The sequence below is a fragment of the Panicum virgatum genome, chromosome 5N (assembly GCF_016808335.1).
Source record: "Panicum virgatum strain AP13 chromosome 5N, P.virgatum_v5, whole genome shotgun sequence".
NCBI lineage: Eukaryota > Viridiplantae > Streptophyta > Magnoliopsida > Poales > Poaceae > Panicum > Panicum virgatum.
In genome coordinates, this window is record NC_053149.1 from 47,000,399 (window position 1) to 47,019,031 (window position 18,633).

The window sequence follows — 18,633 nt, forward strand, 5'->3', positions numbered from 1 at the left end:
GGACAAATGCATCTAACGATGGTAGTATAGAGCAATCCAAACGTCCAGCCGAAGCTTTGGTTTGTGCATATCAAGTTATATTAATCATTGATGCAAACTTTTACATATTCTCAATAAACTTGAAAGTTCTCCAATGAGATCAACTGACCTATGTTGATCCTACGGTGGTGAGGCATCTGGTGGGGCATGGTTGTTCTAACGGCACAATTTTTGAAAGGATTTTGATGTCGCCTAGAGAGGGATGAATAGGATTTTGTGTAAATTACAATATTTAATTGCAATTGTCAGCACTCAACCGGGTCGAACAAAAAAAGCACAACAAAATCAGAGTTACTTCCCTCCTCGAGCTCTAGCACAAACCAATGTTTCTGTAGATGATTTCAAGTATTTATAGCAAGTCACTGCACACAGAAAAAGCACACCCAAGTAGATCAATGCAGAATTTAACAAGTAAATGCTAGAGAGTAAAGTGTTGAGACAAACCAAATGTAGACACGAGGATTTATTTCTCGAAGTTCGGAGTCACCACTGTAAACCATAAGTCTGCATTGAGGAATTTGTTGGGCCTGAGTCACTTGAGCTCGGTCTATTTCAACTGTTACTTGTTTCCACTATATGTGATCTTTTTCCTTGTGGAGGTAAGATCTCAACCTTCACAAACTTGCCCCTGCTCACCACAAGCTCGGGAGCTAGCCAGCGACGCTTAGCCATCTAGGAGGCTTCACCTCCAAGAGTAACAAATGTTTCACGAGTTGCCTTGATGTCAACCACAAATGCTCAAGCTTATGAATGACCTCTAGTATTCTCTAGTTGCTCTCACACAATCGATCTCTCAACCCAACTTAAGGATTTGCTACTAAGTCAGCTCAACTCACAAACAGTGGTCGGGGAGAGCTTGCCAGTCAGGGAGAACGCTTAAGAAATCTCAGGATTGTAGAAACAGCAACTCATGAAAGAGAGGGCCAGGGATATAAATACCTATATTACCAAAACTAGTTGTTGCTTTGTCAGATTCAGACCTGTTCAGCTTGTGCTACCCTGTCGAAAACAATAACTACAGTACTAGTCTAAAGCCACAACAGTGTCACGTTGTTGTACAAAGCCACGAGAGAATAAAGCAACGAGTAGGGCAGCACCGTCTACATTTTTTTGCCATGGTGGGACCCAATATAATTTTTACCATTATAACATTTATTGTAGCTATGGACTCCCAACTGTGGACCCGCCCCTATAGGATGTTTTGCCAAATACATTGTGGTCGCCCTAATGTTGAGAAAAGAAATTTATGTTTGGCACAAATATTCTTGAACTCTCAATATTTTATATGATTTTTATAGATACCCTTCCTCTCACCACCCTCTATCCAGACAGGTGGGTCCAATGTGAGAGGTATGGCGCACCCGACTCAGGTGAAAAACATTTTAAATTTTTTCACTCTTTATAGTATAGATATAAATTAGTGAGGTTAAATACGTGGTATAAATAGCCCAAGGTTGGCGCTTGCCTGCGAGGCTGCAATAGTACTTTCTCTGTTAGGCCAGTCTCAATGGGAGTGTCATCGACACAGTTACCAAGACCAAAAACTAGATAATCGTGCCAAAGGAGTGTCATCACTGTGACACTCCTATCACATTTCATGACATTCTTCATCCTCTCTCTTCATAAAAACTTTGTCACATCAGCAAATTTAATGCTCATGACACTACTATGATACTCCCACTGAAACTGGCCTTATATGTCACGATTGAATTAAAAGTGTCATGCCCTAAAGATTTCCTAATTCTAACGTAGTCGTAACCAACTTATTTTTCAGTCATTGGGCCGTTTGATCGAAACGCAGCTATTTGCATTGGTCTAATATTGACGGTGAGTAACTTATTTTTCAGTCATTGGGCCGTTTGATCGAAACGCAGCTATTTGCATTGGTCTAATATTGACGGTGAGTAAATGTTCTATCAGTTTTGCTTACATAATAAAGAACAACGTTCTATTTATTCAAAACAACAGAATTTCTATTTATGTCCGTTGATTTTGTCAGCCCAAATAGCAGACGCAGACGGAGCAAATACTTGTCAAAATGGTTTAGTACCGTACAAATTTTGACTAGTTCAAGTTAAGCCAAATCTGACACGTTAAGTAGACAAATGGCGGCAGCACCGGTCATGCAGCAACAATTCAAGCATATCTTTCACTATCAGTATCACTGCCAGCTTCATCAATGACCACTTGATAATATGAGATCAACCTAGCAAGTCTTCAGTCATTCCTTGTGAGAAACCAGATACTTTTGACAGCTGATAATTATGCCAACAAAGCTATTCATAGTATATAACGGATACATGCCTCCAAACCCTATGAACTGTCTGCCTTATTCTCATCTGTTTTCTCTTGCATCTATCCCACTACCAGGGCGTGCAACCTGACAGAAATGGAAGCAAAAACATCACAAAGAGGGTTATATTTGTTTCATGCCTTGTAGTGCTCTGCGCTCAAGTCACCCCATCTGACATTATACTTTGCAGCAAGATAGTGGGCGCCGACAGGTCCACGGCTTCCATACGGGTAGAGCTCCGGAGCAATCCGCTTCTCTTCCAACTCCTTCAGAAGGGGTGTGAACAACGACCATGCAGCATCCAACTCATCTGAGCGGATGAAAAGCCTGCGCTCTCCTTCAATGGCGTCAAGCAAGAGCCTCTCATAAGCATCCGGTATCTCCTTTGAGTACCTAAAACATATCATAAAATACTTAATAGGTAATTAGTGTGACAAGAAAGTAATCATTTTAGAAAGGAATGACAAATACAAGCATGGATTGATGAAATTCATAAGCAAAATATATCATGTCTGCTACTCTGCTGCAAGGTTAAGGAAACCACATGAGACCCTGTAAACCAGAGTAAGGCCCTACTAGTTTTTTTCAGAAGGCCCATCCATTTTACCCCCTAATACGCCGACAATTTACATGCATCACACAAACAGATATTAGATGGTTTCTAATAGATTTGCCAAGCATAATTGAAAATTTTGAAGAAAAACAAAGCACCGGGAAAAAAAATCAAAACCACCGCAGAAAAAAGAAAGCAAATGTCTGGCCACAGCATACGAGAAGAGAAAATGATTGAACCAGTTTTAGGAACCATGACTGCAGGCTGGACAAAAACTCATGGCTCGCTAGCTCGCTCGGCTCGGCTCATTGAAAAATGTGACCGAGCCAAGCCAAGGTTAGCTCAGGTTTTTATCGAGCCAGCTCGAGCTGGCTCGCGAGTTGAATCGAGCCTAAGGCTAAAACCAAAGTTTGTAGCTGGACCAGCCCAATATCCGCTGAAACCCTAACTCCCACACCCCTCTCCCTCAGCCTGAGTCCCGATTCCATCTCTCCTCGACTCCCACCCCCTCGCGGCCTCGCCTTGCCCTGCCCGCAGCCGGCCTCCGCCCCTCCAGCCAGTTACCCCTATTTTTGCTATCTATAGATTTGGTCAAAGCTAACCAAGTTTGACTTAGGACAAACCTAATACGACATGTAAATAAAAACTGAGGGTGATATCACCGCAAGATGGGTGAAATTAGCCCAAACAATGCTCAATCATCCTCTTCTACAAAAGATACTAAGAGCCCATTGGCGTCTATTTTTTTCCTAGTGGATTCCAAACCTTTTTAGAATCTAGTGCTATAGAAAGTTCAAAATCTGAGTTACTTATCTACCTAGATGAAGCAAATGACTCCATTGATGACAAGAACTTCAAATAACTGAATTATTGGAAGGTCAAAACTCATAAATTTCCCGTGGTGGCAAGTATGGCAAAGAGGTTCTTGCCTGTCCCTGCTAGTAGTATGTCATAGAGTCTACTTTCAGCACTAGAGGAAAAATTCTTGATGACTAAAGGAGCTCTTTGAAGCCATCAACAGTTCAAGCATTAGTTTGTGCTTCTAGTTGGATACGAAGTTCTAAGAGTTTTCCTATTGTTTTGGTATGTGAACATGTGCTGCTCATTTTGAACTAATTTTATTTATTGTTAATTTGTGCTATGCAATACTAACATTGGGCTATTTTTTTAAGGGAGAAGGTGATGATGGTGACATTGAGTCCATGGAGTTCCCAAAATGTGTGGTCGCAGGCAACAAGTAACTTAGTATTGCCATGTATGTGTACAAGTATGCTGCCATGATATTTCCATTATGTGCTGCTCATTACCTTTCATTTGGAATTGTACATTTCAGTAATTGCAGACTACTTTTGGCCAATGGAGATGGAGTCATGGAGAGATGGAGAGGAGAGGACACCTTAACAAGAATGTGCTGTTAGCTGTTAACTTTTGGCTTGGAATGTATTGGATTGCATGTACTTTTGTTTGTGTGAACTCCTAAACTCCTGTACTTTTTGTTGAACTTGAACTCTTATGATGGCTGCCTGGATGGACCTGGAAGTTTGGACTTGTCACTTGCTTGCTCACAGCTCATTATGCATATGCTGTATTGCTCTATGTGTTTTGGATTGTTGGACACTTGGCTATTATTACTCTATTAGTGATAGCTGGTTTGTTGCCTTCCGCATATTTGAATTGTTGTTGTTGCCATTGCTGCATTGCATGAACGAGCCAGCTATGCACCTGGCTGGTGGCTGCTTTTCGAGCTGGCTCACAAGCTAAACAAGCCAGCTCAAGCTGGCAAATGAGCGGAGCCAAGGTTTTAGCTAGCTCTGATATCGAGCCGAGCCGAGCCCGATCCGAGCCGAGATGAGCCGGCTCGATATCCAGCCTGGCAGCCTTATGCAGACACAACCAACGCTGACAAACATGATGCAGGTAGACAAACATCAGATAACTGAAAAGGCTGGAAACTATATTATAGTTTTACTATTAAAGAACTATCACAATACTATAATTTTATTAGAATATAATTATATATATTATAAAAATTATGGTGCCTCACAATAAAAGGGGAATTCGCACATAAATTTTAGAACAAAGCTATTGTTCGTCATATGGACAAACTTGGGAAACCAACACACTTTTAATTTGGCCAGAATTGGCACATACCTTAATTTTGCTACCACTAAGACACAAAGAGGACATGAGACAGTAAGGGAAACATTGGCACAAATTACAGACAGGGTACAAGAATTTTTTTTTTCAACCAAAATGCTCTTTAATTGAAAAGATCAACTCAATGTAGTAGTCTTAATCAGCTGACACAATTTGTCTATAATGCTTCGGACGGCATTGCCATGACAGTGAATTATAGAACCAATCAAAAAGGCTTGCGCTGCAAGGGCACAACATGTTGAATTGTTTTAATCACATTCTACTTGACACAGTTTCAGGAAGAACTGACAGTTTTAAGGTCTGGCAAATGGTGAGAAGACATGCATAGCATAAACATTACTGATAGCTAAATATTATTCATACACCACAAAAGAGTTCATAAAACATCGGAAGCATCATCAAACTATATCCCAAATTAAATCAAGGAGCAACCAGGGAATACAATAGAAAGTGGAGTGAGTGACCACTGAAATAAAATCCAAGGAAAATAACTCATACTTCAATAGTAGTTCAGCCTAAAAAATAAACAGAAACAAAGAAAAAAGTGATTTGGGATTTGGGTATACCATAAAATAAAAATCGTGGTTTACAGACATAATTGCTATAAAAGTGATCTTACCTTGCTGCATAATGGAGATTCAAGTTACTCCTATCTAGTCGCATGCCAAGACCGGGAATCTTGTTGTTAATCTTTAGGTAAATAGCTTCATCCGGTTGCACACGAATCACAAGCTCATTTGTGGCCCTATCAAGATCTGTGCCAAAACTCCCCTTGTAGAGATTTCCAGGAACATGACGGAACTGTACCCTAATCTCAGCTCTGAAATTTGTTCGATTTCCATGTAAGACTCTTTGCTATGCAAAATAACAAAACATAAAGATTTTTTTTCTTTTTATTTTGACATGCAAAAAGAAGAGATTTGTGAACAAGCTGTTTGTGTTGTGAATAGAAAGATTAAATTAAGAAATATGACCCAACATTTCCTTTTCTTTATCTCAAAGTAAGTCAGATGTGCTCTGATTACAGATTTACATAAAAAGAACCTGCTTTACCAAGTAAATAGAATATTTAGGCATCATCTGTTCAGGCAAATACATGACATACCGTTTTGTATGCAAAGCTTTCCCAGCTTTCATAAGAAAGGGAACTCCATCCCATCTAGCATTATTTATGAAAAGGGCAGCAGCAGCAAATGTCGGAGTCACACTATCCTTGGGCACTGTCTTATCATCAGTATATCCAGGGTAACTAGTACCACCTTTTGTGTGGCTTTTATATTGTCCTATTACCACATCTTCCAATTGCAACGGCTTCATAGAACGCAAAACTTTAACCTGGCAGACAGTACAGAACTCATGTCACACGACCCTTAAATGTTGATTTAAGCATGCACATGCATGGTAAACACATGCATTACATAGACAATAAGGTCACTGTAGTCTGCTTGAATTATAATCAAAAGCATGGTTCATAACGCGTCATCCAGGCATGCTCGGGGTCCTGGGCACCTGCATTGCCTTGCCAGATTGCTTATGATGTCCACCTTAGGCACAAGGCGTCACCTGGGCATCCTGAAGGATGTGGCCCCAGCACCCTGCCCCTGTCTGCGATTGTGCGTCCGTTGGTCCACGGCCCTGCCTACAGCCCTTCTTCACGAGTGCATGTCCGTGGCCTCATGCATCTACGCTGGTCTGTGACCCTGCTGTTCCGCACCTCTCCACCAGTCCGTTCCTCTCCCCTATTCCCTCCTCTTCGCCTCTCTACCAGAATCCTCCTGCCTCAGCTTTGATGCTTCATCCCCGACTCTCAATTTGCTCTGCTGTGTGCCTAGTTAGCTATTTTCTCCCTGGTCTTTCCTCTCCTCTCCTACTTGCTCTGCTCTACTCTGCTGCTTCTACTTGGCTGTGTTCTGTTCTTTTCTGCAATTATAAAATTGTGTGCTCTTGTTCTTTGTGCACCGCAGCCAACAAGGCAACAATAATGGAGAGTTCTGTGGCAGCCAAGTACAATCCCAAGACTGATCTAAAACAAAGACCAGCAAACTCAAAAGATACAGGGCCGGGAGTATGGCTATTGGGAAGACCTAAGAAGCAAGATAAGATGACATGTAAGGTGTGCAATAAGAGGATTGCAGGAGGAATTAAAAGGTCTAAGAAACATCTAGCTGGTGGCTATGGAGATGTGCTTCTATGTTCAAAGGTCAGCACTGAGCTAAGGAAAATGATGGGAGAATACTTGGATGCCAACAATAATGCTAAGGATGAAGAGCAAGACGAAGATGAGTTTGATGATTGATATTGAGAGCTGAGAGATTTAGATTTATGCATATTGCTTTTGCCTTGTGCACTACTCCCTCCATCCCAAAATAAGTGTAGTTTTAGAAAATTTCAGACACATTACCCATCCAAAGAAATGACTTTGTTACCCCTAATTACTTCTAGCAATTGTGATTGAAAACCGTGTTATTTATTTGGTTTTCTGGATCCTCAACCTCAATGAATGCATATGTATTGGAACTAGCAAAGTAATATCTACTAAATATTTGATTGGCTCTGCGTTTTCCTATACAATGCTTTCTTGGCACATTGTATTGCTTTAATTAGATGGATCTCATTACAAGCTAAAACTACACTCTTTGTGGGGCAAAATTTGAATGCTAAAACTACACTTATTTTGATGGAGGGAGTACTTATTTATGTGCTACTAAATTCCATTAGCATAGTATGTTTAGGATATGTCTATTGCGTCGGCTAGCTGCATGCCTTATGCGCCAAGGCATTGTGAAAGGGGTTGGTCACCACACGTCGCCTTAATGCCTAAAGAACCACGGTCAAAGTGATTTTGAATGGAAGAAATAAAGAATCCCTGCCTGCCTAGCTAACTCTGTATTTGCATGGTCATAACAGCCATTTTAAATTTAGAACTGCAATCCGTAAGTAATATAATTATGTAATAATCCATGCCTACAGTTGTTGTTGGAGCATGGCACAGACCTTCTCATTTCGTATATCCTCTGCTTCCAAACTAATAGGAGTTTCCATTGCAAACAAGGCTAGTATCTGAAGGAGATGATTCTGCATTATGTCTCGAATAATACCGTAGCTATCAAAGTATCTGCAAGTGGAACAATAAAATAAGATACAATCTTATGCAATTCAGTTCAATTAAATAACCTTCAAAATCGTACCCTCCACGTCCTTCAGTACCAAAGTCTTCTGAGAATATAAGTTGCACATTTCTTATATACTGCCTTGACCAGAGAGGCTCAAAAACAAGATTTGAGAAGCGAAGGACAGATAAATTCTCCACCAGTTCCTTTCCCAAGTAATGGTCAATCCTGTAAGAAGGACCATAAAATTCATAAGCTTTTCACAAGCAATTACTATACATAATGTCTGCATTCCCTCTTTTCTTTTCATTTGTTACACTTTTTTATATTTGAAGAGTATTAGAATCAGAATAAAATGTTTAAGTTAGCAATACCAGAAAATATTACAAATTCTGTCAGATGCTTGTATCACCTGAAAATTTGGTCTTCTACAAGGTACTGCTTCAGACCTCTTGTTAATGCAGCAGAAGACTCTGAGTCACGGCCAAAGGGCTTCTCAACAATTACTCTTGTCCAACCATTCACCGAAGATGCTGATTTGCTTGCACATTTTACAACATCCAAGAATATATTAGGAGGTATTGACAAGTAGAAAAGGCGGTTAGAAACTCTGGAACCCTGCAGCAGCAGAACAGGAATTTGATCAGATCACAGATAATTAGATCTTTTTTAAGATTTCAAAACATACAAATTTATCTGGCATCAGCTTTTCTAAAAGAAAGGGTTTTCAATCATTCTCTGTAAATTCTAAATGCCAGAAGTTTACCAGTATAGACATACCCTGTACCTCTTTTTAGATATATGAGTGGATTTTAAAATATAGAAATTTGTTTTTGCATTAGCTTCTTTAACAGACAGGATTTTACCATCATGCTTGGTAAATTCTATGTGCCTTACTGGTACAGACATTCCCTCAAAGGAATATACATGCACAATGAAGATGCTATATTTCAAGTGAGATGAAACAGATGAGAAACCACATGTTCTGGAAACACCATTGTGAGGGAATAAGACACCATCAGAAAATGAAATGTAAAAGAACAAGGATTATCAACAAATAAGGATGCCTAATTCAATGAAAAACGCATCCAAATAATTAGAAGCAGGACAACTTCATGGCTACAAATAAATCAATGGTGCATTCTCAAATTGACTTAAATAGAAAAATGCACAAACCTCATGTTGCTTTAACTTCTTGTCCAGATCTTTGAAATGCTCTTCTGAATCATATTGGCCTGAATGATAGAAGCATCTTTTGAGGAATTCATCCATTTTCTCACTACAGTTTTCCCTAAAAGAGACAGCACAGTTTGGCAACCACTGAGGAAGTGCATTTACATTTTAAAAGTTTTTTTTTTGATTTTTTGCTAAAGGATAGTCATAAGTTAAGATAACAAATCCTCTCTAGTACCTTTTATCTATTCTGCAAGTCAGTGTTTTGCTGACCATGTTCCTCAGTTCAGCATCTGTCATCTTGCTCCGTGCATAGCCAAAGATGGTGAAATGCTAGAGGACAAAATACTGTAATTTAGATTTGACAGGAGTAGGTGCAAATGCTTTCATAAATGGAGGTATATACACGTGCCTTGGGAAGGCAATCTTCATAGTAGAGAGCAAAAAGAGCAGGAAATATCTTCTTCTTGGCAAGATCACCAGATGCTCCAACTACAGTGATGCTAACAGTAGAATCGTCATTCTTGGATAGAGCATTCAAGTCTTCAAATTCATCTAGCGTGATTTCTGAAGGGGAGCCGTTTTCCACCTTTGGTGGGGTCGTAGGTGTGACTGCATTCTTCACATTGGGATCCATGGGAGCTTTCACTGATGATTAAGGTATGTCAGATGAACTATTGTATATTTGTATATCAAAAGGCATCATCATATGAAACATTCACTATGCACTGAACATTTTCGACGAATTAAAAATGAACTGTGTTTGTAGTAATCAAAGTGCCCAAACCATGACACAGGACACCTTTTACAATTACTACTACTTTTTTGCCTTTCTATCCTTTTTATTGTGGCTCTTGTTGGGTTTCATTTCATCTGTAGCGTACCCCAAATACAAGGTTTTGTTGTTGCTGTTCAGTGTTCACAGCAACTAAATTTCTAGTCTGGGTGGTGCCAACTGGAATAGTGGTTGCAAACTTGATAGGGCACAAGGTGATGCAGAAGTTGCAAACATGAAAGTGCACAGACTGAAGAAAGAAACGGCACCAACTGAATCATAAAAGGACACTATCACTTTTGATCTGAAATTTTGAAAGACAATGCAAATACGAAACACTTCCATGCACAAAAACAGAACAATGACATATCATTCGTGTCAACTGGCATTATAAGCTGGGACAATGGCATTATGAGCTGGGACAATCTTCCTCAACACTGTCCTTTCATGCAAGCAGTCTGTACCAGTCCGTACTGCAACTTATTTGGTCTGGGCTCTAGTTTCAACAGATAAAAACAGAACGAAGCTGTTATAATGCGAGGCCCAGATTTATGTCGAGCATCTAGGACGCAAATACAAGGGCATCGGATGCTATGTGCCAACTTGGCTGCGTCTCGATTTCATCCAACCGCAGCATGGTACCAGGTACCAGTCGAATTCAGGAAACCATCCATTCCTAACCGAACAAAATTAAAACACATAGGGGAAGAATGAACTAAGCGAGCAAAAGAGGACACACACCTCCCTGAGGGGCGACGGCCTGGATGCGCCAACATCCGGCGGCGGCAGTTGACCTCCCGAAGCCGCATCTGGCGAAGGAGACGGCGGCCATCGGGGACGGCGGCGGCGCCGCGGCGCGTCGGGCGGCGGCGCCCGCGGGGCACCTCATGCAGGAGAGCGCCATGGATTGGGCTTCCTCAATCGGCGGCGCGCGCGGCTTCCTTCGGAGGGGACGAAGAGTCGGGGGTGGAAAGGATGGGACGACCAGCTGGAGAAGGGGCGTCCTGGCCTCCTGGGGGTTTTATCGGGCGTATCGAAGGACGGAGGGGGACGAGGCGACTGAGGAACAGAGGCGACAGGGTCTCTTGAGATCGCCGAGGGGCAGCCGCCAGCCCGCCAGCCGGTCAAGCGCAGCGCAGGCAGGACGCGCGCAAATAAAAAATATGAGGATGCTTGCGGGCAGCGCCGCAGTTTCGTTGGCCTCGGGTCAAAAACGCAAGAGCTATTCCTCTCATGTGCAAGAAATACTAGGAAAAGTGGCGCGCTAGGACCGTCCACAGCGATAGGAGGAAATGGAGGAGTAAATCTACTGTTTGGCACTGTAGATGTACTGTTTGGCACTGTAGACAGAGAAGCCGTGGGAAACGAGGCAAGAGCAAATTTGCTCTTGCTCTTGCCATTGTGGACAGCCTAACGCCGCGCCTGTAAGTGTTGTGCATATACGGTCGTGTCGTGTGGCCTTGGGGGGTTAGTTTTTTTTAGCACCTTGGGGGTTTGTTTTATGCAGTGTAGAAAGAATGAGAAGGAGCAGCAGGTGATGGGAAAATTTTGTGCAGGTAACAACGATAAAGTTAGCAGCATAGCTAAAGTGGAGGTCAACAGCAGGAGCAATTTAGAGACAGGATAGAATGAATGACAACTCCCAAAAAAAGGTCACTGCACAACAACAATATTCTGAGTTCAAATGGCCTCTATTAAACCAAGTTATGAGCAGAGCAATTGCAAAGGCAAGTTAAATAAAAATAACATACCAAGTACACGGCTATTGGAGGAAAAAAATGGGCACAGAAGTAATGAAATGTCAAAGTAAACACTTCATAATCGAGCAGGTGCAGCAGTGCAAAATATTTGGGCACACAAAGGAGAAAGGACACTTCATACTCTCAGACTAAGAGTACCAGCAAGTACAATCACATAAGAAAAGGAAAGAAAATACGTAGAATAAATACACAGCAAGCAATTGTTGAATGTAGATAAGATTAACATGAATACAGCACATGTTAAAAGAAAAGAATTAAATCCATTCCAGAGCCTATTCAGAAAGGGAAAACAGTCCCAGCGAAAGCACGAAAGGAAAAATGATAGCACAAGCACAACAGGATAATAGGGTCAGCCACTCAAGAACAGTAGAATCTAAAATTGGTAATCTCACCCGGAGTAAACACCAACAGAAGGGCCAAAGGCCCTGGAAATGCGAAGACCACATCACAGAGCAGGTGAACGGAACCTGCATAGGAAAAAAAAGGGAAAATACATTCATATGAGCACAACAATATACACACACGTGCGCCGCCGCATCTCGTCGGCTTCCGTGACCGTCTCGCGGCACCGCAACGCCACCGAGGAGGGGTTCCTCTTGGGTGCCGGAGGCGGAGGCCACAGACGCACGCGTGCCGAGGCTGTCGCCCTCCCAAAGCGTCGTGACGTCATCGTTGCGGCGGTGGAGGCCACAGACGCGCGCGCGCCGAGGCCGTCGCCCTCTCAAAGCATCGCGACGTCATCAGGGAAGTTCCCCCTTAGGCGCCGGACAGACGGTGCCAGAGGCCACTAACCAAAACGGGAAGGAAACAAAAAAGGCAACCATGAACAGCACAGATCCGAGAAGGAAATGAGGAAACAAAGCAAGGCGCACGGCTGGAGAAAGGCCGACAGATCTTAGAACTCACCAAAAACAGAGACTTACCTAAGAAGGAAAACGGAGGTGCCTGTAGTCGGCGGTGGAGCCGAAGGAATCGAGAAAATGACGCATGGGAAATAATAAGCGCACAGGACCGCTGTGGCATAGGAGGTACGCGGTCGTGGAGGAAGAAGGCATAGCGGTTCAGGAGCAGCAATGAAAGCAGGCCGAAACAACGCACAGGCACCGACGACGCAGGAAACGGCTAGAAAAAAAGGCCCAAAATAGGCGTGGAACGGCGATGAGGGTTCAGCAGGCAAGCCCAACACAGGGCACGCGTTGGAGTTGCACACGCAGACACATGAAGGAAAACAATTGGCAGGCAAGAGACACGTGGGGAGATGGAATTGGCAGAACAGTGCAGAGGCCTCCACAGCGTCCCTTTTAGTTCAGCGATATAGAATTACGTATTACGAAGCGTCGCAGAAACTGAGCATCTCCGCCTTCCCTACTCGGTGGCGCCTTCACTATCTCCGCCACTTTCCACCACCGCCGACACTAACAACTCGTGCCACCCGTCCATTGCCACTGCCGTTCCCAAGGGTCTACCCTGTCGAGCCGGCATCGCGCCCTCTGCCGGCCGAACCATCGCCGCCACTAGTCCTCTCCTCTTCTATAGCCGGAGATCATGGAACCGTCTCCACTCTAACAACCCTGAACCCTAAAATTATGCTACCTCCCTCCACCACCCAACGACAAGCGACTTCGCCGGCGGCCGCTCCCCCAACCTCCCACCCCTCCTCGACGATGCTCCCCCTCCCGTGGCTCAAGAAAGAAGATGAACAGAGATGAGTGCGCCCCCTTCTGCAGTGCCGGCACCAGGAGTATGCCCCCTATATGCCTAGGCATACCCAAGATTGGGAGAAAAATACTAATACATATTCATAGATGTATACTAGTCCTTGCATGCTACAAAGAGTGTAGTTTTAGAAAATTTCAGACACATTACTCATTCGAATAAAAGACTTTGTTACCCCTAATTACTTCTACCAATTGAGATTGAAAATCGTGTTATTTATTTGGGTTTCTTGATCCTCAATAAATGCATACACATTGGAACTAGAAAAGTAATATCTAATGAATATTTGATTGGCTCTATATGTTTTCCTATGCAATGCTTTCTTGGTATACTTGGTATTGCTTTAATTAGATGGATCACATAACAAGCTGAAACTATACTCTTTGTGAGACAAAATTTGAAAGCCAAAAACTACATTTATTTTGGGATGGAGAGAGTATCATATACAACTTATAGTCCCAATTCAACAAAGCCCAGCAAGAAAGCCCAAAATGCAAAATAATTGTTCTCTCTGTCTCTCTGCTTGCGGCTCGCCCCGAGCCCCCTCCCCCGGTTCCGTGTCCGCTCCAGTGCGCCCCCGAGCCCCCGTCCCCCGGCTCCGTGTCCGCTCCAGTGCGCCTCCGGCCCTCGGCCCTCCGCCTGTCCCCCAAATCGGCGTTACAGTTCGGCTCCCTCCTCCCGACCTCCCCATCTCGACAACGGCAACTCCGGCGTGGCAGACTGCCCCATATTGCGTGTTAGCTTCGAATTTTTTTTATGTTTGGCATATCCAGCCGCAAATTTCTGGCTCCGCCACTGCCCTTCTGTGATAGAACCTATTCTACTCGCATATGCAAAGAATGGATTTCCCAATCTTTTCACCTCTTGGCACTTGGCAGTTACCTTGTGGGTGGTGATGAGCCACGACAATGCAGTTTATCTCGTAGTATCATTGTGGCTATCTGATTTGATCACCCCGTTTAGTACTTCAAACAATTATATTTCAACTAGATTTGTGCCCGTGTGTTGCTATAACTAGTAGAAAAAATACATAAATACATAAAGTATGAGCAATAAATGATTCCAAATGATATTTTCTAGATTTATTGATATCCACATGGAACTTTCACATAATGCATGTGCTTGGCTCCCAACCACAATACGCCACGCCGCTTGTTGTTGCTGTCATTTCTCTTTTCTCTTTTCATCAAACACTGACACAACTTCTTGTTCATGTCATTCTCCATTCAACGGACATTGTTACGGATCGGGCTTTCTCCCTCTTTTCAATTTTTTGGAGCATCTCTAGCAGCCTTTCTGTTCAAAATAAACTATCAATATTGGAAAAAAGGATAAGAATTTTTTAGTCCCTACATATCAAATCGGAATAATATATACTTCGAGATTCAACAATGCCACCACTAATTCAGCACCTACAATGGAGAGCTGACATTCTGGGTCTGCACAGTTAGCCATGATACAACATACATCGGGGTTCTGTTTGGTTCGTGTACCACAAGCTCCTGTAACAAATTTTGACCATTAATTAGAAGTATTAAATAAAAACAATTTACAGAACTAATTTTACAACCCCTGTGCTACTTCGCGAGACGAATTTAACGAGGTCTTTGACTGCACGATTAGAGGATAGTTAATGTAGCATTACTGTAGCAAATCATCAATTAAGTACCGTTATTAGATTAATCGCAAAAAAATACACTTATTCGTAAAGAGGTTATGCAAATAAACTTCATTTAGTACTACATGCAAAATTCTCTGGACTGAGGCAAGTCCAAAACAGTGCGCAGAGATCATGGAAGATAGAGGTAATGCCAGTTCCTGGTGTTTTTTTTCTTTTGAGTGCCTCTCATCTGGGTACAGCTGTAGTATCTGTTTATACACACGCACACCACACACACCACCAGTGTATAAACAAACCTACAACTACACATAGATCTAAATCGCGTTCTTCTAGAGATCACCGGAAACCTTCAAGGCTCCGTAGGCGACGGGGGCGTCGCACTCTCTTTGTGGCTCCACGCGTGAGTCCAAAACAGTGCGCAGAGATCATGGAAGACAGAGGTAATGCCAATTCCTGGTGTTTTTTTTCTTTTGAGTGCCTCTCATCTAGGTACAGCTGTAGTATCTGTTTATACACACGCACACCACACACACCACCCGTGTATAAACAAACCTACAACTACACATAGATCTAAATCGCAAATCGCGTTCTTCTAAAGATCACCGGAAATCTCCAAGACTCCGTAGGCGACGGGAGCGTCGCACTCTCTTTGTGGCTCCACGCGTGAGAGACATTAAGATTTACTAGAGACACACCCCGGGGAGAGACGCGGGTGCGATTCCGGGAATGGAACCTGCGCCGGCAGCGTGGCCACTGCCACCGCTAGCCACCCGAGCTCGCCAGTTCCTGGTGTTGCATATAGAGAGGAGTGGATGAACAGCAACAAGAAAAAAAAATAAAGAACCTCCTGAAAGACGCCTATGCCACATCCACCCCCGCAGGCCGCAGTAGCAAGCGGAACGCAGCAGCAAATGATGAAGACTCACTGGAAAGGGTAGCTGAAGGGAAAGAAGAACATCGAGACTACACAAAGCATAGTATTGTCGTTTACTTTAATTGATGATTCCACTATTTTTTTCTAAAGCCAGTCACAGTGGAGATTTCATAGCACTATTACCTAGACTGCCACGTCAGCTTTCCTGTGAGATAAAACTGCCATGAAACTATCATTCTCAATTTCACTACACAGTTTCATAGACAGGATGCAGTATTTAATATGTACATTGTGTTGTGATCAAATGTACTATGAAAACTCTATAGCATTTTTTGCAATTGTTTCTTAACTGAACCTTCTGATCCATTTGGTCGTGATCAAATGAACTAAGATGGTGCCGACACGGACTAGTACTAGATATATATAGGTCAAGGGACAAATAAAATAGAGCAGTTTCACATTTTGTTCACATTCACATACGAATATTCACATTTGGTTCAGATTCACATATAAATGGAGCACACAGGCAACTTCTCAGGCAGTTCAAGTTTAAGTAACTAATCAGATAAATGCTGGCTTGCGGCCTGTCTGCATGAACAACAGATGCAGGACTCATAATTTACAATCGTGAGAAAAAGAAAAAAAATGGTTAAAGAATGGCATTTGGTAAAGCATCAGAAACTAAAATTTGCATCATCCATTGTGATGTCTTGAAAGGGAATCCGAGTATGCTCATCATCTACTGAGGCCCAATATTACCACAAAAAAATCAAGCTGAGCACAACGATTTAGCACCAACAATCACAATATCAGAGATTCAGTATATAGACCAACCAAATTCCTTAACAGAAATAAATCAAGAAACTGGAATAGGTGACATCGCAATCTCTCACCGGACCAGTTGTGGGGGGAAAATTAGAGAGAGATGAAGCTCAGCTAAGGATCTGGACGGAGACGTGCTTCTCGCCGTAGACGGACTCGCCGGAGCACATGTTCTTGGTGCAGAGCACGTCCTCGCCGGCAAGGGCCTGCCCTGGCCATCACAAGCAGACCCCGCCGGATCCACGCGCATGGTCAGGCCGCCCGCCGTGCCGCAGATCCGCCCATGGGGGCAACAAATCCGCGAAGAGGTGCGGCAGATCCGACCGCCGGAGCACCATGGCGGCCTCCCACGTCGTCGGAGAAGGAGCGCCGCCCGCACGGTTTTGGCAGATTTGTGGGGAGGCCTTGGCTATGGGGGGGAGCAGGGATTCAGCGGGAGCATAGGGAGGGTTTGGCGCGCGGAGGAAGAACGCGGGAGCAGAGCACACCAGATCCGCCATGAAACGCCGGAGGGTCTCAGTGCGCGTTTCGTGAGAGTTTCGTAGACTAGGTAATCGCGCCACAGTTGTTTCGTGGGGGAAGAAAGGCTTCCCTCCTCTCTCTCTCTCCTATTAATTTTCTTACCATGTCAGTTTTTTTTTTGAGGTGTCAATCTAATTAATATCATGAAATTTTCATGAAATCCTCACTGAAACTAGCCTAATATCAATGATTGGGAGTTTGTTTTGGTCCAGATGCAAATTTTCATACCTTTCACTAGTAAAAAAAATTATAGCAACGTCCGATTTTTTCCAGGGACAAGTTAAGATGTAACTCGTTACTAAAAACAAAACAAGATTACTGTAGCCGTCTCTGTAAATACATTTTTAGAGCCGGTGACGCCAACACCCACATTTAAAATAGCACCTATTTTTAGAGGTGGGTAAAATGGAGGTGATGACAGTCGTAGTGGTGATCCACGTGGTGGGCGAGGCTGCGAGCAAGTCGTGCGAGAACTGCTGGCGCTTCTCTCTCTTCGTCCTGCTGCCGTTGCTGCCCGCCTGCCTCTCACTTCTCAGTATCCCTCTCCGTTGCCGCCCGAAACACCATGTCTTTTTTATTTGATCCTCCTACTCCCTCTCTCTCAGCCCTTTATCTTCTTGATGTAACTCCCTCTCCTTTCTCTCTCACCACGGTGGGCAGCACCCAGGTGCAGCCAGCCCTCGACGAGGGCAGCTCGGCAGGGCCCTGGTAGGCAGCGCACGGGGGTGGTGGCCAGCACCTCCCACGCACGAGAGCAGCGGCCTTGCGTGACCTTGGCAGCCGGCACGTGACCTCGGTAACCGGCACGCATCGGGCGTGTGGGACCTCGGCAGCCGGCGCATCTGGCCTTCCCCCGCCGCCCCCACTCCTCCTTTTCCTCCACTGCCCCCTCCCCTCCGTTCTTCGTCGAGCACGAGAGCGGCTGTGGCCACGCGCGGCTGGCGAGCGCCGGCGCGACCGGCCTGCCCCCAACGAGCGGCGGCGTGGACAGGCAAGCTATGCCCCTGCGGGCTGCGGGTGGCGCGGCCAGACCCTGGCTCGGTCTGACACCGGCGGGCGACGACGACGGGCGCGGAAGCGGCCCTAGATTGATTTGCGGATTTTATTTGTCCCGAAATGGTAATTCCCGTTGGAAAACCGGGACTAACCCAACTGGGACTACATTCCCATTCTATAGTAGTGGTCGTCTCACCACACCGACCCTCAACACGCCATCAT

The 18,633-nt window shown here is 44.0% G+C and overlaps 1 protein-coding gene and 1 non-coding gene across 3 annotated transcripts; both read right to left on the reverse strand.

Moving 5' to 3' along the window:
• Nucleotides 1–2,044: 2,044 nt before the first annotated feature.
• On the reverse strand, nucleotides 2,045–12,946 carry LOC120673093 (glucose-6-phosphate 1-dehydrogenase 2, chloroplastic-like). 2 transcript variants are annotated; one of them, XM_039953781.1, is made up of 11 exons: nucleotides 12,784–12,946; nucleotides 12,253–12,327; nucleotides 9,738–9,973; nucleotides 9,564–9,658; nucleotides 9,329–9,443; nucleotides 8,565–8,770; nucleotides 8,231–8,380; nucleotides 8,037–8,157; nucleotides 6,148–6,377; nucleotides 5,662–5,862; nucleotides 2,045–2,725 (listed from the first exon to the last, which is right to left on the reverse strand). In XM_039953781.1, exons 1-11 carry the CDS (start codon nucleotides 12,881–12,883, stop codon nucleotides 2,467–2,469), a joined length of 1,788 nt encoding a protein of 595 aa, XP_039809715.1. In that variant the 5' UTR covers nucleotides 12,884–12,946; the 3' UTR covers nucleotides 2,045–2,466. The 2 variants fall into 2 exon arrangements, with proteins under 2 accessions (XP_039809715.1, XP_039809716.1); XM_039953782.1 differs by lacking the exons at nucleotides 12,253–12,327; nucleotides 12,784–12,946 and adding an exon at nucleotides 10,842–11,276 and having other exon boundaries at nucleotides 2,199–2,725.
• A 3,795-nt stretch (nucleotides 12,947–16,741) lies between these two features.
• Nucleotides 16,742–16,816, reverse strand: LOC120677101. The gene has a single exon (XR_005676165.1). It is a non-coding gene; the product is annotated as a small nucleolar RNA snoR60 (small nucleolar RNA).
• Nucleotides 16,817–18,633: the final 1,817 nt, after the last annotated feature.